Consider the following 27,196-nt stretch of genomic DNA (forward strand, 5'->3'; position numbering starts at 1 on the left):
TATTTTCAATATCAGACATTATTCCTTCTACCTCTATCCTGAGAATTTAATTGAGGTTTTATCACATTTTATAAGATGCAAGTATTTTCCAGACCATTTGTTGGAACTTCTGTATACTCATGTGTGGTTACAATAATGAGGGCAAGGGTCGCCTGGCTGGCTCAGTCGGTGGAGCATATGACTCTTGATCTTGGGGACGTGAGTTCCAGCTCCACATTGCGTATAGAGATTACTTAAAAAATAAAACCTTTAAAATACAAATAGGAAAATAAATCACAGCTTTTCCTCCTTAGTGATTTATTTAAATTTGGCGAACGTAGTTGGTTTTGCACATTATGTTAGCTGTGTAAACTAGAAAGGGCTGTACAACCTGCTATGGATTTTGCCTGGCTTGAATCTTTCTTAGGCTTACTGGAATAATTTAGAGGGCAGGAAGGCGAATGGAAGGTAATTATAAACACTTCATAAATTTTTGGTGATTTGATACTAACTCTCAAAATTAGTTGTTATGAATTTATATATAAACAAGATTTCTAAATTCTACACAAAATCCATGCTACAAACAAAGATTTTAAGTTTACAGAGGGCAAAATGCCTAATACAAGGTCATACTATAAATTAAATAGCATAGAATCCAAGTTTCAAACAGCTTTATCACACATCAGTTTTCCTGATTCCAGGATCACTTCTTTCCCTAATTAGTAGGCTTCATAGTTGAATGTATTTGATTCAACTCATTGAATATGTGCTCCTTCAAGAAAGTATCATTTTATCTTATTTACTCAAGAATCAAGATAAAGCTGGGGTACCTGGGGGGGCTCAGTTGTTTGAGCATCTGGCGCTTGATTTCCACTCAGATCATGATCTTGCGGTTCATGAGCTTGAGCCTGGGGTCCCTGTCCACACTGACAGTGCAGAGTCTGCTTGGGAGTTTCTCTCACTTTCTGTCTCTCGAAATAAATAAATAAACTTAAAAAAATGTTTTAAAGAATAAAAATAGAGTTAATGCAGGTGTCTGTATTATGAGAATAATTATCACTATCTCTGAAAAGCAGTTTGCTCCCTAGTTTAAAAAAAAAAAAGTAAGGGCTCACTAAAGGTTTTTAAATAGTAGAATAACAATGGCATTGTCTGTTTCTCTCAGAAATCACTAGGGAAAAAAATAATAAAGGAGGATGAAAAAGAAAAATGCAAACTCCATCTTCAGCAGGAGTAGGAAATATCTCCAACACCAAATGACAAAATTGAGTAAGGGCTGTCAAATGCAAAAAAGGCCAAATGAGTTTGAGAAAATGATGAGATAGGTTGCCTACATTTGCACATCTCCATAAAAGCCAATAGGATATATGTTCCAAAGAAAGTGGTATGCCCTGTGGGGCAAAAATAAACAATTTTGGAACCATTCATGGGCTACCAGCAGGAACTTCTTAATACCTAATTTGGTACCACAAAAGAGGAGAGGAGAAGCTGAATGAGGAATTGGAAATATACTGTATTTTTTTTAATATGAAGAAAAAGCAATGTGAGGAAAGAGACCCTGTATTATTAGCAACTTCTGGTTGTCCATCTGTTGGCTTGGAGGAAATTAAGAATAAAATACAGGTATACCTTGGAGATATTGTGGGTTTGGCTCCAGACCACCACAATAAAGCAGTATCACAATAAAGTAAGTCAAATTTTTTTTTTGTTTCCAAGTGCATATAAAATTATGTTTACAATATACTGTAATCTCTTAAGTGTGCAATAGCATTATGTCTAAAAAAAAAAAACCTAGGTACATACCTTAATAAAAATACTTTATTGCTAAAAAATGCCAACCATCATCTAACTTTCAGCAAGTTGTCATCCTTTTGGTGGTGGAAGGTCTTGCCTTGATGTTGATGGCTGCTGACCGACCAGGGTGGTAGTGGTTGAGAGTTGGGGTGCCTATGCAATTTCTTAAGATAACAGTGAAGTTTGCCACATTGATTGACTCTTCCTTTCATGAATGATTGCTCTATAGCATGTGATGCTGTTTAATAATGCATTTTACCCACAGTAGGGCATATTGGAAGCAGCAAAAAGAATATACATTTCTGAAAAACATAGTAAGGTGCAGGAGGGGAAAATCGAGAAAAAATGAACAAAAGGAAATGGAAACTAACCAAGTGTTTAAAAGGAATGGAGAGCCAATGTTAGATGTGACACATGGATGAAAGGGAGTAATTGTTGTTGAAGAATAAAATTCACATAATTGAATGTAATATTTAAGGATGTTTTTCAAGGAAGCTGTTCAGAAACAAATGCAGACTTGAATCTGCAGATTGAGAGGCACATCAGTGAGCCAGGAAAAATTTGCATGGAACAATTAACATGAAGACACAATCCAAAAAATGAATGAATGAATGAATGAATGAATGACTACATAATCTACTAATGTTATTGGACTGAAAAAACAAAAACCCAACATATGAGGGAGAGAAATATTGGCTTCAGAATTTTTCTCAGAAAAGTACCAGAAGACAGTGGAGAGCGGTATTTGTAAAGTCCTCAAGGACAAAAAGTATGACCCAAGAATTGTATATCTAGCCAAACTGTTGTTCAAGTGAAAAGGCAACAGACATTTTTGAACAAGAAACTTAGAAAATAGAATTTTTCTGATGCCTTCTTGAGAAATTACTAGAAGACAGACTTTTTAGCTAACCAAGTGATAAATATAGCAAAAAACCCGATCCTGAATCCATAGGATTAATGTGGACATTACTATTCTAGGGAAATTTATCATGTTATTAATAATGTTAATGTAAATACTATATGACCCAAAAGAATGGATTATAAAGAAGAGAGATAGTATGAAGAAAAGAAAACCTGGAATCTAGAAAATAGGTGACCCAACACAGAAGAGCTTCGTGAGGAACTACCAGGATGTCATTTGTGCACCAAAGCTAGAATCTAGGGAGTTTTCCAGGGGAAAAGAAAAGGAACTGATTTGTTTGAGCATATGGAAAATATTATTCAGTGGTGTGTCACAATGATGTTAGAGCATTTGGGAAAAAATACTGATAGGTGTGCTTAAAGCAAATTGAAGAGGCAGTTATCAGCTCTAGAAAAACAAAATAGTTGTACAGGAAAGGAATTGTGATCTTACTGTTTGCTTAGAAATTGATACTTATTGTATGGCTCTAATATTTTGAACTTATTGATTTAACCAGATGTTGGAGGGGAGGAAAGTTGTATGTGTGAGAAGAATCACTAAAATCTTCATTATGGTGAAAAATATAGTTAATATTGATAAGTCAAGAAGAACTAACACCTCTTCTACCATAAAGAGAAGATAATATATTTGATATCTAATATTGATATGTTAAGAAGCACCAGTATAGGGGCACCTGGATGGCTCAGTCACTAGAGCATGTGACTCTGGATTTCGGGGTTGTGAGTTCAAGCCCCATGTTGAGCGTACAGCTTACTTAAAAAAATATGCATATAAACATTTTATTTAGTAGGATGGAAACAGAGGAAAATGGTAAAAAAAAAATTGAGGATGGTAGCCTCTAGGACATAGAGAAAAATAGGGGTTTTCTGTCTTTCGCTGTGAAACTTATTTTAGTTCAATTTGACTTTTAAAAGTATACAATTGCAGGGGTGCCTGGGTGGCTCAGTCAGTTAAGCCTCTAACTCTTGATTTCGGCTCATGTCATGATCTCACCGTTCGTGAGATCAAGCCCCGCATCACCTCAGGCTCTGTGCTGACAACACTGAACCTGCTTGGGAATCTCTCTCTCCTTCTCGCTTTCCATCCTTCACTGCTTGTGCTCTCTTGCTCTCTCTCTCAAAAATAAACATTAAAAAAAAGTATACAATTGCAATATTTTTGTTATATTTTTATTTTAATTCCAGTATATTTAACATTGCAATATTTTGATAAAAATAAAAATATTTGGGGTGCCTGGATGGCTCAGTTGGTTAAGCATCCAGCTTCAACTCAGGTCATGATCACAAGGTTTGTGAGTTTGAGCCCCACATCAGATCCTCTGTCTCCCTCTCTCTCTCTCTCTGCCCTCCCCCTCTCAAAAATAAACGTAAAAAATTTTTAAAAAATAACATAATGGATTATATAGCTTGTGCAGTGTGCACAGAAAGGCATGTAAAGATACTCACTGAACCATTGTTAATGGTATTTAAAAATTATAAATCTAAATGTCCATTGATAGAGGACCTATGTAGCAGCTTAAAATAGCAGTATGTGTGTGTGTGTTGAAATGGAAAGCTCTTTAAAACATATCAGGGAAAAGTTTATGTTATAATAACACATATGGCATTTCATTTATATTACAGTAAAGACAAAGCTATATTTTTCTGTGTAGAAAAAAGTCTGGAAGGATATAACAAACTGATAACTTTTACCTTTACTTTTTACCTTAAATACTTTTGTACTTTTTTTTTTTTTCAAAAAATATGTGGCATGTATTACTTTTTAATTAAAATGAATAACTATAGGGGCATCTGGGTGGCTCAGTCGGTTAAACATCTGACTTCGGCTCAGTCATGATCTCACAGCTTGGGGGTTCGAGCCCTGAGTCAGGCTCTGTGTTGACAGCTCAGAGCCTGGAGCCTGCTTCGGATTCTGTCTCCCTCTCTCTCTGCCCCTCCCCTGCTCATGCTCGCTCTCTCTCTCTCTCTCTCTCTCTCTCTCCTTCTCCCTCTCTTTCTCTCTCTCAAAAATAAATAAAACCATTAACAAAAAAAATTTTTTTTAATGAGTAACTACATAGGCTATGTGCATGGAGACACGAGAAGCAGGGCCCAGCTCCTGTAGCCACCACATTGTTGACAAACTACACTATTTTTAGCAGATTATTGTTATGTCTTGTTTTCTCAATCAGTAAATTCTGAAGAATTATTATCACACGTGTTTTGGGGATAAACAATTATACTGCTAGAGGTTTACAATATAGCTTTCAGAACTTACAAACCTGGGTTTAAAATGTGACTCCACTATTAACCTCTCTAAGATATTCATATTAGATATATCCTATTTCACAGCGTTATTGTAAGAATTAAAAATGTAAAGAACTTAGTACTTAGCTAGCATATATTAAGAACTCCAAAAATTATAGGTATTCTTATCATTTTTCCTGAAAAGGAGATATAATTTTGTTATATTGATATTATTGTATTCAGAATGTATATGCAACAGCTTTTGACCTAATTAATATCCAGAAATAGTAATATGGATTACTAGAACCATTTAAGACGGTTCTACCTCTGGTTGTGTTTCAAAGGATAATTGTGCGTAATTTTAGTAAGTCCCTGCTTTCTTAAGACTGGTTGATTATTACAAAATATTGGTTGGGGTGCCTGGGTGGCTCGGTTAAGCCTCCAACCTTGGTTCAGGTCATGATCTCACAATTTGTGGGTTTAAGCCCCACATCAGGATCTGTGCTGACAGCTCAGAGCCTGGAGCCTGCTTCAGATTCTGTGTTTCCCTCTCCCTCTGCCCCTCCACTGTTCTTGCCATGTCTCACTCTCAAACATAAAAAAACATTAAAAAAAAACAAAAACAAAAAACCTAAAATATTGATCGAGGTAGAATTCCTATTAAAAAGCCATACAGGGCAGTCTCTATCAAAATAACACCAGCATTCTTCACAGAGCTAGAACCAACAATCCTAAAATTTGTATGGGAACCAGAAAAGACCCCGAATAGCCAAAGCAATCTTGACAAAGAGAACCAAAGCTGGAGGCATCACAATGCCGGACTTCAAGATGTATTACAAAGCTGTAGTCATCAAGACAGTCAGTATGGTACTGACACAAAAACAGGCACTCAGATCAATGGAACAGAATAGAGACCCCAGAAATTGACCCACAAATGTATGGCTAACTAATCTTTGACAAAGCGGAAAGAATATCCAATGGAATAAAGACAGTCTCTTCAGCAAATGGTGCTGGGAAAACTGGACAGCGATGTGCAGAAAAATGAGCCTGGACCACTTTCTTAAACACCATACACAAAAATAAATTCAAAATGGATGAAAGACTTAAACCTAAGACAAAATCCTCAAAATCCTGGAGGAGAAAGCAGGCAAAAACCTCGTGACCTCAGCCGCAGCAACTTCTTACTCAACACGTCTCCGGAGGCAAGGGACACAAAAGCAAAAATGAACTCTTGGGACCTCATCAAAATAAAAAGCTTCTGCACAGCAAAGGAAACAATCAGCAACCGATGGAATGGGAGAAGATATTGGCAAACGACACATCAGATAAAGGGTTAGTATCCAAAATCTACAAAGAACTTACCAAACTTAACACCCAAAAAACAAATAATCCAGTGAAGGAATGGTCAAAAGACATGAATAGACACTTCTCCAAAGAAGACATCCAGATGGCCAACATGAAAAAAATGCTCAACGTCACTCATCATCAGGGGAATACAAATCAAAACCACACTGAGATACCACCTCACACCTGTCAGAATGGCCAAAATTAACAACTCAGGCAACAACAGATGTTGGCAAGGAAAGAGGATCGCTTTTGTACTGCTGGTGGGAATGCAAACTGGTGCAGCCACTCTGGAAAACAGTATGGAGGTTCCTCAAAAAATTAAAAATAGAACTACCTTACAACCCAGCAATTGCACTACTAGGTATATATCCAAGGGATACAGGTATGCTGTTTTGAAGGGACATATGCACCCCAATGTTTACAGCAGTGCTATCGACAACAGCCAAAGTATGGAAAGGGCCCAAATGTCCATCAACGGATGAATGGATAAAGAGGATGTGGTACATATATACAATGGAATATTACCCAGCAATCAGAAAGAATGAAATCTTACCATTTGCAACTATGTGGATGGAACTAGAGGGTATTATGCTAAGCGAAATTAGAGAAAGACAAATATCATAGGACTTCACTCATATGAGGACTTTAAGAGACAAAACAGATGAACGTAAGGGAAGGGAAGCAAAAATAATATAAAAACAGGGAGGGGGACAAAACATAAGAGACTCAAATATAGAGAACAAACAGAGGGTTACTGGAGGGGTTGTGGGAGGGGGGATGGGCCAACTGGGTAAGGGGCATTAAGGAATCTACTCCTGATATTGTTGTTCTATATGCTGACTAACTCGAGTGTAAATTAAAAAGTAAATACATTATTTATTTTTAAAAAGTGAGGCTCAAAAAGTTAAAAAAAAAACAAACAAACAAGCCATACAGGGGCACCTGGGTAGCTCAGGTGGTTAAGTGTCAGACTCTTGATCTCATCTCAGGTCTTGATCTCAGGGTTGTGAGTTCAAGGCTCACACTGGGCTCCACATGGGGCATGAAGCCTACCAAAAAAAAAAAAAAAAAAAGCCATACATGCTTTTGAAATTTAAATACATTATTTTTTAGTGAGAAGAGCTAAAGTCTCTAATACAAACATTTATTTGAGCATGCACAATTTATTTGAGTTGGCAACAAAAGTGTAAATATGACCATAATTCCTGTTTGCCAATGGTTATCACCCATTTACTGATGCTAGACTGTTTCATAGCCTACATGTAAGATTTCAATATTGTTATGTGGAATACTCTTTCATAAATATACTGATTTCCTAGTCTTATGGAACATTCACTGTAAGGAGTTAGGGAATGGCTTAAACATATATAAATCAGAAAAAGAGAAGTTTATTCATTCAGCAAAGTTGATCACTGTGTGTCAGGCACTTATCTGGGCATTGGCCATCAATCACCAAAAACAGATAAAAATGTCTTCAGTTAAGTGGGAAGAGGAATGGAGACATAAACAATAAACATAATAAGAAACGCATGTAAAATACTAGAAAAGTAAAAGGCTATGCAAAAAGGAAAAGATTTATAATAGTGAGAGGAATTACAAGTGCAAGGAGGAGAGGAAGAACCATCAAAGGAGACTGAGAAGACAGAACCCTAAAAGTTACATAAGAGAGTATGATGATCTAGAAGACTAGAGAAGAAAGTATATCAAAGAGGGAATGATGAACATTTAGATGGCAGCAGTCACTTAGCAGCTGCTAAATGGGTCGGACCTGAGAAGAGAGTATAGGATTTAGCAACAGGAAGGTCACATTGGTGGTATTTTCAAGCTTTTCAGTAAACTTGTGCTATTTAATTCCTTTTGGTCATGGCGAAAGGATTGACAAGAAAGATAGTTAATGCTAAACTCTCTTCTTTTTGTGGTCTTGTGGAACTAGTGGTAGTTTGACCTTGTGTAAAGTATGTAGCATCTAGATTGCTTTTCACAGAAAACTTAGGATACTGTTGTTTTTGCTTGAATGTCAACCTGGTCAGTGTGAACAAGTGGTTGTTAAGATTACACTAAGAGCAGCAGTAGGGAATGAAATTTCTCTTGTGAGAACCCCATACTCAGAACTGCAGGAACTAGTCATTTGGAAGGTAACATTATTTAGATTCAGAAAAGCTAACTAAGAGAATCTGTGATGTGTGGGCATTACAGTCCGTTGACTGCAGGTGGCATTCCTTGAGGTTGCTATAGAAAGAAAGAAAATAGCTTTAAAGAGGGAAAAATTCAGCCCTGATTTTAATTGTTTGGTCCACTAAGAAAAAGAATACCAAGTCAGGTGGAAACTTTGCCTTTAAACATTTTTAGTTTAATGTGTTATTCTAGATTTAGAATACATATGATTAACTTGTGGGGGGGTGGTGGCGGTGATCAGAAATTCAACATTTAAGTGCTGTCACCCTAGCAAGGGTATACTCAGTAGATAGAATCATCATAACATGTGGGCTGAGATGAGGCTGTTCTAGACGAGTCTCTCAAAGTTAATTGATGGAAACTTCCCACTTTCCAGAATGTTTATTACCTTAGCAATGCTATGCCACGACTGCTGGAACACAGCTGTGGGTGCTATGCCAACGCCCACGTTGCCAGTGTCAGGAAGGATGTACTTTTAAACCTCTAATTTATCTAATAATGTCTTTAGTGATTTGTGTAGGTTTGGCATTGTGATGAAAATGCTTCCTAGCCTGGTTTATAATGAGAATTCAGTTTGCAGCCTTAAAATGTATATTGTCTTAACATGCATGTGGAAGGTACTAACAAATCAACTTAGAAAAAGATCTGACTAAAATACTGTCCTGTCCATCTAACAGGATTTATCTACCCATAATATTTGAAAATGAATGCAAATTAAATGTTTTTATGCCATAGTAACTTTTTGTGGGTTCTGTTCTGTACCAAGATGGCAATACACAGTGCTAGAAGGGAGCTACCCTTTCAGATTCAATTCCAGTCTGACTCCTTTTCTTTTCTCTAATGGAAAATGTGAATTGGACTCATCAACCTATAGAATGGAGGTATAATGAAAAGCTCTTGTAAATAAATATATTTAAAATGTTTTAAATTTATTTTTGAGAGAGAGAGAGCACGAGCAGGAGCAGAGGAGGGACAGAGAGAGAGGGGAACAGACGATCTGAAGCAGGCTCTGCGCTGACAGGAAGACATGGCGCTCGAACTCAGAAAACCGTGAGATCATGACCTGAGCTGAAGTCAGAGGCTAAATGGACTGAGCCACCCTGGCGCCCCTCTTGTAAATAAATATTTTTAAAAAAATTTTAAGTTTATTTATTTTGAGAGAGAGCACGTGAGAACAAGCAGGGGAGGAGCGGAGAGAAGGAGAAACAGATCCCAAGCAAGCTCTGCACCATCAGTGAGGGGCTCAAACTCACAAAATGTGAGATCATTACCTGAGCTGAGATTGCGAGTGGGATCTTAACCAACTTAATCAACTGAGCCATGCAGGGCACCCCGTAAACAAATATTTTTAAAGAGGTAGGAAATAGTATTCTCTTGTTTGAAATATTAAGCTTCATAACCAGTTGGTGACAATATTATGTTATATTATGTTTACAGTATAGATGTGTCTGTAAGAAAACAAGCTATACAAAATCTGATGGATTCTTTCATAACTAGTGGATTCACTGCAAGAATTGATTATACAGTACAGTTTATGAAGCTTAATACAGTCTGGATTTCTGCCTTACAATATGTAACATTGAGAAAGTCAATATACACAGAAATTCAAATCTGCATCCATGTAGCATAACTAACATAAAGAGCTTTAATGAAGTGGCTTGTTTTATTTATGTGACTACACTTAAAAATTAAAATTAAATGGACCCCTAATTAATGATGTTTCAGCGTTGTTCAAAGGCTTGTGTATAGTTTATATATGACTTAGATAAAAACTAGACAAAGATTTTATTTTTATCTGTGAATACAAAAAGTATGTACTTTGATGCCTAAAGCAAACAAGAAAGTAATAAATTGGTATTTGACTTTAAGTGAGCCAGTCTCCTGGGGCGCCTGGGTGGCTTAGTCACTTAAGTGTCCAACTTTTGGTTTCAGCTCAGGTCATGATCTCACAGTTTGTGAGTTCGAGCCCTGCATCAGGCAAAACCTGCTTGGGATTCTCTGTTTCCCTCACTCTGCACCTCCCCCATTCACTCTCTCTCAAAAAAAATAAACTTAAAAAAAATTTTTTTTAAATAAAAGAGCCAGTCTCCCAAAATGACACACACTGCAAAAGTTAAAAATTTTCTAACCATACTCTACTTTAGCAATGCTCTCAAGATAATAACATTTGTAATCTCAGTTCCCTAAACTGCCTTGAGTACTGGCCTTCCTCTGATATTTGCTATGCAATACATTTGCCAAACTTTGAGACCTGTATGAGCACTGTATATGCTTCTTTCAAGGGTTGTATAAGAAATGGTAAAAGAAAGCAGTTTTGCTATGTTATTATCATGTTAGTCACTCTGGATAATTCTCTTAAAAATGACAAGCTCTAATGATAAGTTTTTATTTGACTTGTATCAAATATTCTTTGATGTGACTGTGTTTTAAAATATATTTGCAATTCTGATTTTTCAGAAATAATCACTTTCACTTCAGAGTCAAAATCATAAGAACTTATTCACGCTAAGTGTTATAGCTTTTTGACAGGTAGAAGTAGCTGATGTGGGTGAAGCGTCTAGCTTGATGTTTTATATCTAGCTATTAGTCAGCTAATCCTCCTTCCTACTTCACTGAAAATATTTTCATTCTGTCTGACAAAAAGTAAAAAATTACATTAACTGGGACTAAAAATGTATTGCAGATGACACATTAATGAGACTAATGGTTCTTGCCTTATTCTTTAAAGTTTTCATATTCTTACCTTTGGTGAGCCTCCTAGATCCTAGATATTTTAATAATTACACAAAAGATATCCTTTTTCTTGGCAGGGGAGGAATTATAGGGAATAAGATTACAATAAAAGTTTTAAGGTAATTTTAATATAAATTTGAAACAAAAGGACCAAGTAAATCTTCTAAGTATATATTAAAATTCCACTTATGCAAAATATTTGGATGTGACTGGCTAAAATAAAGCATGATAGAAAAGTAAAGTCAAGCAATGCTAACAAAGAGTTTATTTAGGTCTATGGAGAAAAATTTTGACTTATCAAGAAAAATTCAGTTAACTTGGCATGAAAGAAGAAATGGTAATATGGCTTATAAAACATTTGGATTTCAAGGGATCCCATCAGTTTATTTCATAATTGTTAAAGGGCAGTGGCTTCCAAAAAAATTTTTTTTATCACAATCAGGATTCAGTATATACTTATGTATGTTTCCAGAATACATACTTAGCCTTACCTCATGTACCCTATCTCCTTTTTTAATTTTTAGATTATTTTTTTATTTTATTTTTTAAAATTTACATCCAAGTTAGTTAGCATATGGTGCAACAATGATTTCAGTAGATTCCTTAATGCCCCTTACCCATTTGGCCCATCCCCCCTCCCACAACCCCTCCAGTAACCCTCTGTTTATTCTCCATATTTAAGAGTGTCTTATGTTTTGTCCCCCTCTGTTTTTATATTATTTTTGCTTCCCTTCCCTTATGTTCATCTGTTTTGTCTCTTAAAGTCCTCATATGAGTGAAGTCCTATGATATTTGTCTTTCTCTAATTTCGCTTAGCATAATACCCTCTAGTTCCATCCACATAGTTGCAAATGGTAAGATTTCATTCTTTCTGATTGCTGGGTAATATTCCATTGAATATATATACCACATCTTCTTTATCCATTCATCCGTTGATGGACATTTGGGCCCTTTCCATACTTTGGCTGTTGTCGATAGCACTGCTGTAAACATTGGGGTGCATATGTCCCTTCAAAACAGTATACCTGTATCCCTTGGATATATACCTAGTAGTGCAATTGCTGGGTTGTAAGGTAGTTCTATTTTTAATTTTTTGAGGAACCTCCATACTGTTTTCCAGAGTGGCTGCACCAGTTTGCATTCCCACCAGCAGTACAAAAGCGATCCTCTTTCTCTGCATCCTTGCCAACATCTGTTGTTGCCTGAGTTGTTAATTTTGGCCATTCTGACAGGTGTGGGGTGGTATCTCAGTGTGGTTTTGATTTGTATTCCCCTGATGATGAGTGATGTTGGGCATTTTTTCATGTGTTAGTTGGCCATCTGGATGTCTTCTTTGGAAGACATGTCTATTCATGTCTTTTGACCATTCCTTCACTGGATTATTTGTTTTTTGGGTGTTGAGTTTGGTAAGTTCTTTATAGATTTTGTACCTATTTCCTTTTTAAAAAAAAAAATTCTGGTCACAATTCATAAATTCATTTCATTAACCACTAATGGATCACAACCTATAATTTGAAAAATACTGATGAATAATAAGGATTGCTAATTTTATGATTTTTTTCCCCTTCAAGACTTAGAATGTAAACATTGTCATTTTATCTGTTTCTAAACCACTCAACTACGTACTTTCTTGGCCTCACCTAAACCTTGCTATCACAAAAATTGCACTGGCTCCAAAATCCTATCCACAGGCATCCTGCTTTCAGGCTACAATATTTCGTTCTTCCAGGTTATGTGCCCAAGTGCTCCCAACTACAGTTGTTTCATTACATATAGATCACACTGATTTGCCACTTGTGTCTCTTCTTTCTTAGCCACTTTAAAGTCCAAGGTCTTGGGGCACCTGGGTGGCTTAGTCGGTTGGGCGGCCGACTTCGGCTCAGGTCATGATCTCGCGGTCCGTGAGTTTGAGCCCCGCGTCGGGCTCTGTGCTGACAGCTCGGAGCCTGGAGCCTGTTTCAGATTCTGTGTCTCCCTCTCTCTGCCCCTCCCCCGTTCATGCTTTGTCTCTCTCTGTCTCAAAAATAAACGTTAAAAAAAAAAAATTTAAAGTCCAAGGTCTAACGTTGTAATCACATGCTTAAAAGATAATAAATTTCCATGTCTCTTCTTCACTTTTTAATACTTACCTTGCAAAATCCCAAATCTTGACAAACTAGACAATTCTTTTTACCTACACATATTCCAACACATGAACATAGATGGAGAAAATCGTACAACCAAAAAGACTGGTTTCATTTAAAAATTGTCTCAAGCTTCCAACAGTCTCTTAGCACTGACAGTCCTACTCTCTTTTTCATACTACATTCTCATCCCTCCTGCTGCATGTACTTTCTTTCTACCCTTACCACCCAGCTGATAACCTACCCCAATGATTCTCAAAGTGTTGTCCCTAGACCAGCAGCATGAACCTCATCTGGGAACTTGCTAGACATGAAAATTTTCAAGTCTTCAGATCTACTGAGTCAGAAACTCTAGGGATGAGACCCAGCAATCTGTGTTTTAACAAGCCCTGCAAGGTAACTCTGATGTCTGCAAAAGTTTGAGAACTGCTGATCTAACCTACCATACTTCATTGAGAAGCCATGCTCTAGAATTTAAGCTCCAGAGGAGGGGTTATTTTTGTTTTTGTTTTTAATGTTTATTTATTTTGAGAGAGAAAATGCATTAGTTGGGGAGAGGCAGAGAAGGAAGGAGAAAGAGAATCCCAAGCAGGTTCTGTGCTGTCAGACAGGCACAGAGCCTGACATGGGGCTCGATCCCACAAACTGTGAGATCATGACCCGAACTGAAATCAAGTCAGACACTTAAACAACTGAGCCACCCAGGTACCCATTTTTTAAAAAAAATATAATTGACATACAATATTAGTTTAAGGTAAACCACACAGTGATCCAACAATTATATACACTATGAAACACTATACAAAGTTACTACTCTATTATTGACTGTATTCCCTATGCTGTACTTTTCCTCCCCATGACTTATTTATTTTATAACTGGAAGTCTGTCCCCCTTAATCCCCTTCATTTATTTTCCACACCTTCCTGTCCTCTGGCAACCACTAGTTTGTTCTCTGTATTAGTTTATTTCTGTTCTTTGTTCATTCATTTGATTTTTGGATTCCACATATAAGTGAAATCATATGGTCTTTTTTTCTGACTTATTTCACTTAGGTTCATTCATGTTATCTTGAAAGGCAAGATTTCATTATTTTTTATAGCTAGTATTCAATTGTATATAAACTACATAATTCTTCATCCCTCTGTGGATGGACATTTAGGTTGTTCCCTTACCTTGGCTATTATAAATAGTGCTGCAATAAACATAGGAAGGCATATATCTTTTTGAATTAGTGTTTTTGTTTTCTTTGGGTAAATAACCAGAGGTGGAATTACTTAGTTGTATGGTATCTCTGGTTTAATTTTTTGAGGAACCTTAATGCTGTTTTTCATAGTGGCTACACCAACTTACATTCCCGCCAACAGTGTATGAGGGTTACAAAGGCAGGAGTTGTCTTTTTTGGTCATTTATATCCTGAGTGCCAGAATGGTTCCTGGAACACTGTAAGCCTCAATAAGTTACTGTTGAATCATACCTTTAGATGGGAATACTCTTATTTCCTACTAAGAAGTCTAGAAGCCTACCTGCATCTGTACCCATTTTCTTCCTTCCTTCTCCAATTGGTGAAATGTGCCTCATGCTATCAAAGGTCAGCATTATCAGATATGAATTAGATCTCATCTCTTCTTGCCTTCTCAGGAACTTTGCTCCTTTGGTCATCCCCTGTGTCCTACATTATCTATCAGCCTTTCTCTACTAGATCATTTCCTTTAATATACAATCAGATTCTACACCATTCTAAAATAAGAACAGACTCCCTCTCCTCATATGCCCTTTCAGTTACTGTCCCATTTCTGTTTGCCTTCACTGCCACACTTCCTTGCTTTCCATTTCTAGTCTTATTTTCACCTCCACTATTCAGTGGTTCTTAACAAAGTCAGTAATTTTTTAAACATCTTTATTGAGATATAATTCACATACCATAAAAGTTACCCATTTAAAGTGTACAATTCAATGGTTTTCATACATTCAGAAGTGTTTAATCATCACTACAATCCAAGATTTAGAATATTTTCATCACTCCCAAGAGAAACTTCCTACCCATCAGCAGTTACTCCCTACGCACCTCACCCCTCTGCCCTAGGCTACCGCTACTGTACTCTGTTTCTATAGATTTGCCTATTCTGGACTTTTCCTTTGAATGGAATCATAGAGTGTGTGGTCTTTTGTGACTGGCTTCTATCACCCTAAAGTTTCCAAGGTTTATCCACATTGTAGCATGTATGTATACTTTATTCCTTTTATGGCTGAATAATAATCCCTTGTATGAATATACTGTCTTTTATTTATGCATAATCAGTTGATGGACAGTTGGTTGTTTATGCTCTTTGGCTATTATGAATAATGGTGCTATGAACATATACAAGTTTTTGCGTGGTTACTTCTCTTGGCTATATACCTGTAAGTGGAATTGCTTGGCTATATAATAACTTAAGCATTTTAAGGAACTGCTAAAGCAGCTGTACTAGATACCAGAAATATTGTTGTAGCTTGTTTTAGAAAAACAATCTGCCATAGTCTGTTCTGGCCACACAATTCACATCCTTCACACATGCAGAATACACTTGCCCCCTCCCAAGAAGGTCTCCCAAAGTTCCATTTCTTAATGGCATCAGGCTCAGGCTTGAAGTTTAGAAACTCAGTGAGGTCAGGTGCAGATGAGATTCCTTGGGTACAATTTCTTGATGACAGCTCCTGGAGTATAGTTCCACTTGATATGAAAACATGGTGACTAAAGAAGCAAACTAGGGGCGCCTGGTTGCTCAGTCAGTTAAGTGTCTGACTTTGGCTCAGGTCGTGATCTCACGGTTTGTGAGTTCAAGCCCTGCATAGGGCTCTGTGCTGATGGTGCAGAACCTACCTGGGATTCTCTCTCTCCCCCTCTTTCTGCATGTCCCAGTTTCTCTCTCTCTTAAAACAAGCAAATCTAAAAAAAAAATTAAAAAAAGAAGCAAACTATACAACCTTCCCATAACTACCCAAATACAATGGTGAGGCTTGAGATACCCTTCCTATTCCACAAGAGGCAATACTCTTTTTATAATCTCTTCCTATGTGGTATGTTCTTCTACAGTTTTAAATACCATCCATACAAGGGCGCCTGGCTGGCTCAGTTGGTTAAGTGTCTGACTCTTGATTTTGGCTCAGGTCATAAGCTCATGCCATGGTTCATGAGTTAGAGCCTGGCATTGGGCTCTGCACTGACAGTGTGGAGCCTGTTTGGGATTCTCTCCCCCCAACTACCCCGTCCATTTCCTGCTTGTACACATGTACACTCACGCTCTCTCTCTCTCTCAAAAAAAAAAAAAAAAAAAAAAAGAATAAAAAGCAACTTAAAAAAAAAAAAACATACCATCCGTACATTCATGGCTTCTGAATTTCCTGACATCTCTGAGTTCCACGCTAGAATATCTAATAACTATTTGATACCTTTAACTAGGATATCTCACAGATATTTCCAATTTAACATGCTAAAATTAACTCTTACTTTCTTCTTCACCCTTTCCTCCCACAAACCTGTTCTTTTCCTGGTTTCTCCATCTAGGGGAATGATGCCACATTCACCTAGTTGCTCAGTCCAAAACCCAGGTCTCAGTCTCAATTCTTTTCTCTGACCTCTGTATTCCAGTAATCAGCAAGTTCTGTATTTTCTTCCTCCAGATTATACTCTTTTTTTCAATCTCACCTGGATTACAACAATCTTGTTATTGGACACCATTCTTTATTCTTGCTCCTTTTGGATTTCCATTGGTAGTCAAAGTCATATTTTAATTAATATGTCTGGTTATGGCATGCCCTTGCTCACAGTCTTCAGTGACTTCCCACTGCACTTTGAGTAAGATCTGAATTCCTTTCCATGGTCCAAAAGGTTCATATAACTGGCCATTGCTTGTCGCTCTGACCTTATTCCCTGCCATCTTTCCTCCTTTTCCACTATCTTCATCTTCTCTGGGCTTTTCTCAGTTCCTCAAACATCCCAAGCTCTCAGAAGGGATCTGTACACATGGTACTTTCTCTGCCTGGAATATTCTCTCCCAACTTCCCACACCCACAAAACTGAATCTTTCCTGTTCTTTAGGAATAGATTCCTGAATCTATTGGAATCCAGGAATCCAAGGTACAGATTCCTGACCATTCTAAGTAGGTATCCCCCTCTTTATTTTCTATCACTGTAACCTGTTTGTTTCTTTTATAAAACTTATCCCAATTTTAACTATTTGTTTACTTATTTATCATGTCTCCCTAACTAGATTATAAGCCCTACTGAGTCAGAGGTCATGTCTGTGTTATTCACCATTGTATACCCAATTCCAAGGCAGAATGCCTAGCACGTAATATACACTCAATAAATACGTGTTGAACAGTGTTTAAAGATATAATTTTGTTTTGAGATAAATATATTAATACTAAGTAATTATTAATGTTAAATGGATTATTTCCTAATTCTTACTGAAATAGCCCTTTCTCTTTCAGTAATTGCCCTTCCTTTTTGGCTGCTGCTTTAGCCAGAGCCACATCAGACGAAGTCCTTCAGAGTGATCTTTCTGCACATTATATCCCAAAGGAAACAGATGGCACAGAAGGAACTGTGGGTGAGTACCTTTCTACATTATTCGCTTAAAAATATTAAAATATGGGGCGCCTGGGTGGCTCAGTCAGTTGAGTGTCCAACTCTCGATTTCAGCTCAGCTCATGGTTTCATGGTCATGGGATGGAGCCCCATGTCAGGCTTTGTGCTGAACATGGAGCCTGCTTGGGATTCTGTCTTTCTCTCTGCCCCTCCTGTGCTCACATGTGTACTCTCTCTCTCAAAATAAACTTTATATATATATATTAAAATCTTGTCATGTGTAGTGACACACAGAAAATGTCTACACAACATGAAATCTAATTCTTTATGCACTTATTGATTTTAGCAGAAGAAGGAGAAAAAAATGCAAAATTATATATATTTCAAACTAGTCAATAAAAGGAGGGAAAAAGAAAAAATACAGGTGTATTTTGAAAATATGTGGCAATAACTGGAGCAAGAGACTGCCCTAACAAAATATTATCATAAATAATGCCTGGGTAAATGGAAAGAGTAAAGTGAGAAGTGTGAAGACACAACAGAAAAGATGAGTGAGTGAGGGGAGAGACAGTTTGAGCAAAACCTATTTAAAACTTTTCACTTACCTTTAAGAATCCAAGTGAAAAATCATATAAAAATTCAAGAAATCAGTTGTAACATAACTTCTCATTCATTATATTAAATTTTATTTCTACCAATAAATAAACAGAGTTCTTTATGACAACTATGTAACGTGATTTAATTGCATGGATCACTGGACATCTTTTTTCCAGGCAAATTAAGAGGTTTTATTTTTTTCAACTTTTTTTTTTTTTTTTAATTTATTTTTGGGACAGAGAGAGACAGAGCATGAATGGGGGAGGGGCAGAGAGAGAGGGAGACACAGAATCGGAAACAGGCTCCAGGCTCCGAGCCATCAGCCCAGAGCCTGATGCGGGGCTCGAACTCACGGACCGCGAGATCGTGACCTGGCTGAAGTCGGACGCTTAACCGACTGCGCCACCCAGGCGCCCCAAGAGGTTTTATTTTTGAAGGAAGGCCTATTTTATTAACATTATGCTTATACATATTTGCCAGGCTCTAAAGAAATACCTATTTTCTTATAAATTAGGAATTACTACTCAAAATCATTAAGGAATTTTATTTTTTTTAACTTTTTTTTAACGTTTATTCATTTTTGAGAGAGAGGGAGCACAAGCAGGGGAGGAGCAGAGACAGGGAGACACAGAATCTGAAGCAGGTTCCAGGCTCTGAGCTGTCCCCACATAGCCTGATGAGAACTCACAAACCATGAGATCATGACCTGAGCTGAAGTTGGATGCTTAACTGATTGAACCACCTAGGCGCCACCCCCCTTTTAACTTTTTTTTTTAAGGAATTTTAATATTTCATTTTATTCCAACTTAAGCATTTGCCTTTAAACATGGTGCATAAGGAGCAAAGCATATATTAATGAATCAGAGTAGCTAATCCCAGAGAACTTGAGGCAGATATAAAAGTAAACATTTCTGTTCTTCCTTTATCTCTCTAGATCATTTTTGACAGAAAATTGGCAAGAAAGGAATTCCTCTTCTTGTTTTTACTGAGAGTAATTGATTCACTTGGAACCAAATTGTTCCAGAGACAACTTGGATGGAATTCCTGTTACAAAGCATTGGTCTTTCCTCTGTTACTGATGCATGAAGTAAAAGCCCTGTAATGAAAAGATGAGGGAGATTAAATTCTGCTTCACTGCAGCCTGGGTGATGGCTGACTCAGTTCCAGCTCAGTACAGTGACATTAACGACTAATGAGTAATTTACAGCTGCGAGGGGGTGGATTGCTACTTTGGACAATTTTCTCTTTTTCACACCCTTTTTTATTTTATTTTTCCATTTCAAGCAGCAATTATACATACTGATGTTCTACACTCCCTGCAGAAGGAAAATACTTAACGTAGCAAGATTGAAGTGTTGCCCTGCATGCCTATTTTGGAAGAATATTTGGAACCCCCATAAGATAGCAAAAGTGAAATGGTGGTATCATTGGTAGTTCTGATTTTATGTTTTTTCAATAGATTACCCAGTAATGTCTCCAGGCCATGGCTGTGATTCAGAATGATCTGTTGTAATCTAACTATTTGCAAGTCCTTAATCCTTTTAACCCAAATCACTCAGTGTGAACTGCTGCTGAGGAGAATCTCTACAGGGCATATTGTGTTTATCCACACATTAGAGTGGGAAATGAGCTTACTGAGTAAGGTCTGCTGTCACTGGATTACAGGCACTCAAGTCCCCAGTGAAACGCCATTGTCTCTCCTCTTAGTTGTTTCCAAAAACAGACTTAAAAAAAATCCTTAACCTAAAAGTTTGTCACCCATAGCAAAATGTTTGCTAAATGACCTTGTGTGTCTCTTGGTACAAATTTAGTTTGGCGGATGTAACGCCTATCCAGACAACCTAAAATCTATTTAAAATATCCCAGTGTAAAAATTAAACACAAGAAGGGGAAAATGATCACTGATACTGAGGAAATTAAAAGAATTATGAAAATTTTGTGTAAATAAACCTGAAAACCTGGGTATTTTCTAGAAAAATACAAGTTAACAAACTTTACCTAAGAAGAAAGAGATTGAGAAGATTGCCCAGGAGCAGTCTTCCAAAAAGGAGAAAGAATAGATGATTCTACAGGTGAACATTTTCAAATGATCAAAGACAGATAATTCCAATGTTTCTTAGAATGAATTATCCAATTGCACAAAGAAGGAAAATTTGTAAACCATAACACCGATAACCAAAACTTGCCTGAAACAAAACTAAAAAACGATATGAGGGGTCAGTCTTAGTAATCAATGTAAAAAATCTTAAGTAAAATACTTGTATATTGAGTACAATAGTTAATTCATTCAATGTGTATTTTCTTGAGGCCTGACCATATGCTTAGCATGTGCTGAAGAGACCATAAAACAAAAATAATAGGAAGCCTGTTAGCATAATTTATATATTAATAGGTCAAAAGAAAAACAGCAGAATAATCTCAAAAGATGCCCAAAGAAGCATTTGATTAAATTCAATTATCCATTCCTAATTTTAAAAATATACTTAATAAAGTAGAACTAGATGGGTACCTCTTGGACACTGTAGGACAAAATTTGACTCAGAGCAAAATCTAGCATTTGTGCATAATGTATGCTTAAGAATTTTTTAGTTGCAGGGTGCCTGGCTGTCTCAGTTGGATGATCATGTGATTCTTGATCTTGGGGTTGTAAGTTCGAGCTCCATGTTGGGTATAGAGATTATTTAAAAATAAAATCTTAAAAAAAAAAAAATTTTTTTTTTAGTTGCAAGTGACCACTAACAGACTGGCTTCAGCAAAACAGAATTTATTGGCTACCCTTCAATGTATGGGCTACACGGCTAGATGCAAGGCTTCACATGATTCATCAGAACCTGGCATTTCTCCAAATCTCAGCTGTATTCTTTTTTTTTTTTTTTTTTTTGAAGTAGGCTCCACACCCAACATGAGGCTTGAACTCACAACCCTGAGATCAGCAGTTGCATGCTCTACCAAATGAGCCAGGCACCCCTCTTTAATTTTGATTTTATTTTCAGGCTCCATTTTCAGGCAAGATCACTGCTAGGCCACCAGGTCTTCAACTGCCCAGGTGCAAATCAAGCAGGAAAATAAGACTAACTAACTACTCAGTTGCTCTTACATAAATCACAGATTCACTCTAACCAGCCCAGCTTGGGTTATTTCCAATTCCTGAACCCATCACTGTGGCCAGAGGAATGTGATTCTCTAATTAGCTAGACCTGAATCACATGTTTTACCCCTAGATACACAGGAACTGAGAGAAGGAAATGTCTCTGGTAGAAAGAGGAATATTTGCTAGGTGGCAAAAAAAACCCAAACACATTAAAGCAAAGTTCTGACTCGAAATAGGAAATAAAGTGAAATAACTAGGAATATATTCTTTAAGAAATATGAAGCTCCTGGGGCGCCTGGCGGGCTCAGTTGGAAGAGCATGTGAACTCTGGGTCATGAGTTCGAGCCCTACGTTGGGGGTAGAAAATTACTTTAAAAAAAATCCTATGAGGGGCGCCTGGGTACCTCAGTTGGTTAAGTGTTGACTTCAGCTCAGGTCATGATCTCATGGCCTGTGAGTTACAGCCTTGCATTGGGCTGTGTGCTGAGAGCTCAGAGCCTGGAGCCTGCTTCAGATTCTGTGTCTCCCTCTCTCTCTGCCCCTCCCTCACTTGTGCTTTCTCTCAAAAATAAACATTAAAAAAAATTTTTTTAATCCTATGTTAAAACTAGTGAGCAACAGAAAAAGGATTTAATTAATGAGACAATAATATTTCAATAATGAAACAACTTGTTTCTAGATAAGACTCAATATGAAAAATACATTAATTTTTTTTTCTTTTGCAGGTTACTCTATAAATTTAAGGTAACCCCAAACACAAGGGCAAGAAATTTTCCCCCTCAAACTTGGCAAAATAATTAGAAAAATCATCTGGAAGAATAAGCATGTCAAACTACCGTAGTGATAGCCTTTTAAAATTAGTATTAGGTAGGAAAACTAGTTCTGATATGAAAACATGTTATAAAGTTACAGTAATTATAAATTTTTTTTTAACCTTTATTGAGAGACAGAGAGAGGCAGAATGTGAGCAGGCAGGGGAAATGTAGAGAGAGGGGGAGACACAGAATCGAAGCAGGCTCCAGGCCCTGAGCTGTCAGCACAGAGCCCAACGTGGGGCTCTAACTCACAAACTGCGAGATCATGACCTGAGCCGAAGTCGGTCACTCAACCAACTGAGCCACCCAGGTGCCCCAAAGTTACAGTAATTATAAAATAATGGCACCACTGTAGAAATTGATGGAGTGAACGGGCACCTGGGTGGCTCAGTCGGTGAAGCATCTGACTTCAGCTCAGGTAGTGATCTCACGGTCTGTGGGTTCGAGCCCCACATTGGGCTCTGTGCTGACAGCTCAGAGCCTGGAGCCTGCTTCGGATTCTGTGTCTCCCTCTCTCTCTGCCCCTCCCCCACTCATGCTCTGTCTCTCTGTCTCAAAAATAAACATTAAAAAAAAAGTTAAAATCGGGGTGAAACAGAATGGACAATCAAAAAGCATACAAATATTTTAATATTTTAGTAGCTAATTTGTTTGCATATTCATTTATTCAGTAAACATCTAGTGAGTCCCTGCTATCTGCCAGTTACTGTACTATGATGAATCAAGTATAATTGAGACACAGTCTGTATGTACAGTCTAATTTGGGAAATCTAGAGCACGGGTGTTGGAGTCAGACCTGTGATTAAAAATGGTTTTACTTGGGGCGCCTGGGTGGCTCAGTCGGTTGAGCGTCCGACTTCAGCTCAGGTCACAATCTCGCGGTCCGTGAGTTTGAGCCCCGCGTCAGGCTCTGGGCTGATGGCTCAGAGCCTGGAGCCTGCTTCCGATTCTGTGTCTCCTTCTCTCTCTGCCCCTCCCCCGTTCATGCTCTTGTCTCTCTCTGTCTCAAAAAATAAATAAATGTTAAAAAAAAAAAAAGTGTAAAAAAAAAGGTTTTACTTATTTGTGAAATGTTCTAGAGAAAGAGGATGTAACAAGTAGTTAATAAATATTATCTATTGGTATAAAATGTGGCAAGAGCTATAGAAGATGGTGTAATGGGAATGTAATGGAAGAAGCAACTGGGAGGGGATAGGAACAGATCTACTGGTTTACTAAATACTAGAGGAAGCTGGTATTGCCTCCACTTAACTAATTTACTGTCCAATAGACAGCACAGGTATGGAAATGTTCTCTGCCTGTTGTCCAATGTGGTAGCCACTGGCTATATGCAGTTACTGAGCATTTGAAATCTAGCCAATGTAACCCAAAAACTGAATTCTTAATTTTACTTAAAGTTAAATGGCCACATGTAGCTAGTAAGCAACCTTACTGGACAGTGTGGGTCTATATAAGAAGAGTAATATACAAGTCAAAAAATAATGGTTTCTATTATTTGGACATTATCTGGAAACTATCCCGATAGTTAACATCAGTTATTTGTTTCACCCAACTCCATTCTCCCTAAGTGTTTCCAAACTCACTTATTGTTTTGCAGTCCTCTGTTGTGATTGAGTCAAACTCACACCTATGCTGCTGCAAAGACCAAATTACAAATAGGTAATTGCTGGCTGAAAGAATCTCTGGGCAACTGGTGCTTTAAAAAAATAAAGATTGGAGTTTTGTCAAAACAGTAAAAATATTGGCTTGTTTATTAGCTTCAGTTCCTCTCTTATACACACCTCCTCAGGTTGTATTGGCTCTTTGAACTTGCTTTCTTTTTCAAATGTACCCTTGATTTTCAATTAAATAAAAATGTCAAGGGGGGGGGCAGAGCCACAAAACATAGGTTACCGCCCTGTACTATGTTAGAAAAAAAAAAGGCAACAAAAACCTTGAGATAAGCTTTCTGAATATAATCATTGTTGGAAGGATTTTGAGTAAGAAAACAGGTAAATGTAGTCACAGATTAAAGCAACAGCAGGGAAGGAAATAAAAAAATGGGAATCTAAGTTCCTAGGCCATTCTAGAACACAGTCTCTCTTCTGGAGATCTGTGTTCTAGATCAGAGGAGTCATGTGCAGCCATTGGCCATCTGGTACACATTTTCGCAGGCTGTCAGGTAATAATATCTGATTTATGTAAAGTTAAAAAAAAAGGTTTTTGGAGAATTCTGAATTTTTTTTACCTGTTTACCTGGGATATAGTAATCTAAAATGCTGGCCTGAGAAAACCTAATCTCCCCCTGGTTATTTAACAGCTGCACTTGAGTAGAGGACAGCTGGACCTGAGATGGTGTGAGACACTATTCATTGTGGCCTAAAAGGCTTACACATCTGTCATCCATTGAAGGATTCGAGTCCGACTCAGAAGTCAGCTCATCTGTTCCACTTGATAGGTAGTAGACTTAATGATCTAAGGTAAAGAATCCTGTGGTTGGTCTTTTTCTATCCAGGGTTACACATACAGACAGAGTTTAAGTACTTTTTCCCTTAGAGACTTTTAAAACTTTACTTCATTTGTTAACCTTCTAGCTAAACTATTGAAGCCATTGCCAAAAACTTTAATTAAAAAATTCATCAAATAAGAAAAATGTATATCATTTAGTTCCAAATTATGATCAGTTACAAGAGAGAAAAGTTAGGGAACTGGAGGGAGGTAAAGGAAGAGGTCAGGAAGAAAAAGACAAAAGCAAAATGGTAATCAAAATAAATGCTCATTCCTGTAGTTTGCAAAATGAATGATGTTTTTTTCATAGGCCTTTCATATTTCAATTGCTGAATAACTACTGTTCATATTTCAGTCATTCTTCTAAGCAGGGGGTGCTTGGCTCTCCAGATAATAACCATGGCAGCCAACCAAAAGGGAGCCACTGCTGGGGAGCTGAACTAGACAGCAGTGGTCAGAGCACTTTGAGGGTTGGAAGAAATCCAGTCTAGGAGTAGATCCAACCCTGACCAGAGGTTTTCTCCTTATGACATAAGGATATCAGTGGCAGCTGCTGGCTGATGATTTTCTACTAGATTGGTTGTCATTTTCTCTCTTCAGAAGCAACATTTCATTTTTTCTTGAGAAGAGGAATTTCTTCTATTAAGGAGTTTGACTAAGGTGACCTATTTCTGTCTTTACCAAGCAGGCTAGTGAAAAGCAGCTTTAAATGGCTCTTCACTGGGGGTGTCTGTGTTTCTTTCACAGAGATTGAGACAATGAAATTGGCGCGTTCTGTCTTCAGCAAACTACATGAGATTTGCTGCAGCTGGGTGAAAGACTTCCCTCTCCGCAGGAGACCCCAGCTTTATTATGAAACATCAATCCATGCCATCAAAAACATGCGCAGGAAAATGGAAGACAAACATGTCTGCATTCCTGACTTTAATATGCTCTTCAATTTAGAGGTAAAGGGCACTTCTCAAGAATCCATGAGATTTAAAAAACAAAACAAACACCTTCATGGTCCTATTTTCTGATAGTATCTCTGATGGGTTGGAGGACTAAAGGCAGAGTGGCACAAATTTGCTTGCATTAGACAACAGAAAAGTTAACTATTTTATGTTATTTTGGGGGTTTTGTTTTATTTAAAGTATGCTTTACGCTCAATGTAAACCCCAGATCAAGAGTCGCATACTCCACTGACTGAATCAGCTAGATGCCCCTATTTTATGTTATTTTGAATAAATAATATATCCACATGGTTCAGAATTGGAAAAAAAAAATCTCTTATCCTTGTCTCACAGACACTCAGTGCTCTTCCATGAAGACAAGGGAAGTACCAAATTTTTGTGTAAACTTTCAGAGTTATTCTATAAACATATAAGCAAAAAGAAAAACTGTCATACCTCAATAAAGCTGTTGATTAAGTTCCCACATTACTGTGTTGTTGAAGCAACATAAAACACAAACATAAAAGAATGAATTTGAGACTGAGACCGTTTTCTGATTTCATGTGATTTTCTTTTTAAAATCTTGGTTTCTGATACAGGAAAGTAGCTGGAATTACATTTCGTGAATCTCTGTGACTGACAAATTGGATCATATGAGCCTTGTCAGCTTAATAACCATTTTCTTGTTATCTTCCTCTTCTTTTTCTATTAAATGTGTTAGGTTAGTGCAAACAGAGGTAGGTTTGTTTCCTTTGCCTGTCACTTGCCTCTTTTCTTCACTCAAGTCCATAACTTAAAAATTACAATGTAGTAATTTATACAAAGCACAATATTTCCTTCATTTGGCAGCTAAATTTAAATTTTAGCTGACTGTCAGGGTCTGCTAAGCAGTGATAGTAGGTTGATAATTGGTGCTTATGTTACAAAGATAGATCAGCTTTGTTTCCAAATATCTTTAGACTATCTGGATATCTCTGTTTCCAAATGTTACCATGCCTGTGCAAATATAACCTAAAAAGCTATATTGTATGATAAACAACCCTTCTATCACTATACCCATTTGAAGATTATACTCAGGTTTGAGGGCATTATTTTTTTTTGATCTGGTTGGTTTTCATTTTGCCTCAAAAGCAGCTCATATATATGTGATATATTTGCCTCAAAAGCAGCACATATATATGACTGGTTATCTGTGAATGGTGAGATAATATAGATTTCTTTCTTTCTTCATACTTCTTTATTAGTCCCAATAAACAATACATCATCTTTATACCAGGGGAAACACTATTTTTTAATTAAAATTTTTTTTAATTTAAAGATTTTAAGATTTTAATCTTTAATTTAATCTTTAATTTAAAGATTTTAAATTAAATTTTTTTTAAAAAATTAAAAATTAAATTTAAAT

General features: G+C 37.1%; 1 protein-coding gene and 1 long non-coding RNA gene across 2 annotated transcripts in view; both read left to right on the plus strand.

Moving 5' to 3' along the window:
* PPM1E (protein phosphatase, Mg2+/Mn2+ dependent 1E) overlaps positions 1-27,196 on the plus strand; it is a 215,891-nt gene that overhangs the window by 172,709 nt on the left and 15,986 nt on the right. Inside the window, exons 2-3 of the mRNA XM_058703257.1 lie at positions 17,773-17,891; positions 25,607-25,806. Of these exons, the coding sequence (XP_058559240.1) occupies positions 17,773-17,891; positions 25,607-25,806 (319 nt within the window). The remainder of the gene's footprint in view (positions 1-17,772; positions 17,892-25,606; positions 25,807-27,196) is intronic.
* LOC131497196 (uncharacterized) lies at positions 12,178-16,254 on the plus strand. Its single transcript, XR_009254807.1, has 2 exons — positions 12,178-13,006; positions 13,234-16,254. It is a non-coding gene; the product is annotated as an uncharacterized LOC131497196 (long non-coding RNA).

Source organism: Neofelis nebulosa, chromosome 16 (genome assembly GCF_028018385.1).
Source record: "Neofelis nebulosa isolate mNeoNeb1 chromosome 16, mNeoNeb1.pri, whole genome shotgun sequence".
Taxonomy (NCBI): Eukaryota; Metazoa; Chordata; class Mammalia; order Carnivora; family Felidae; genus Neofelis; species Neofelis nebulosa.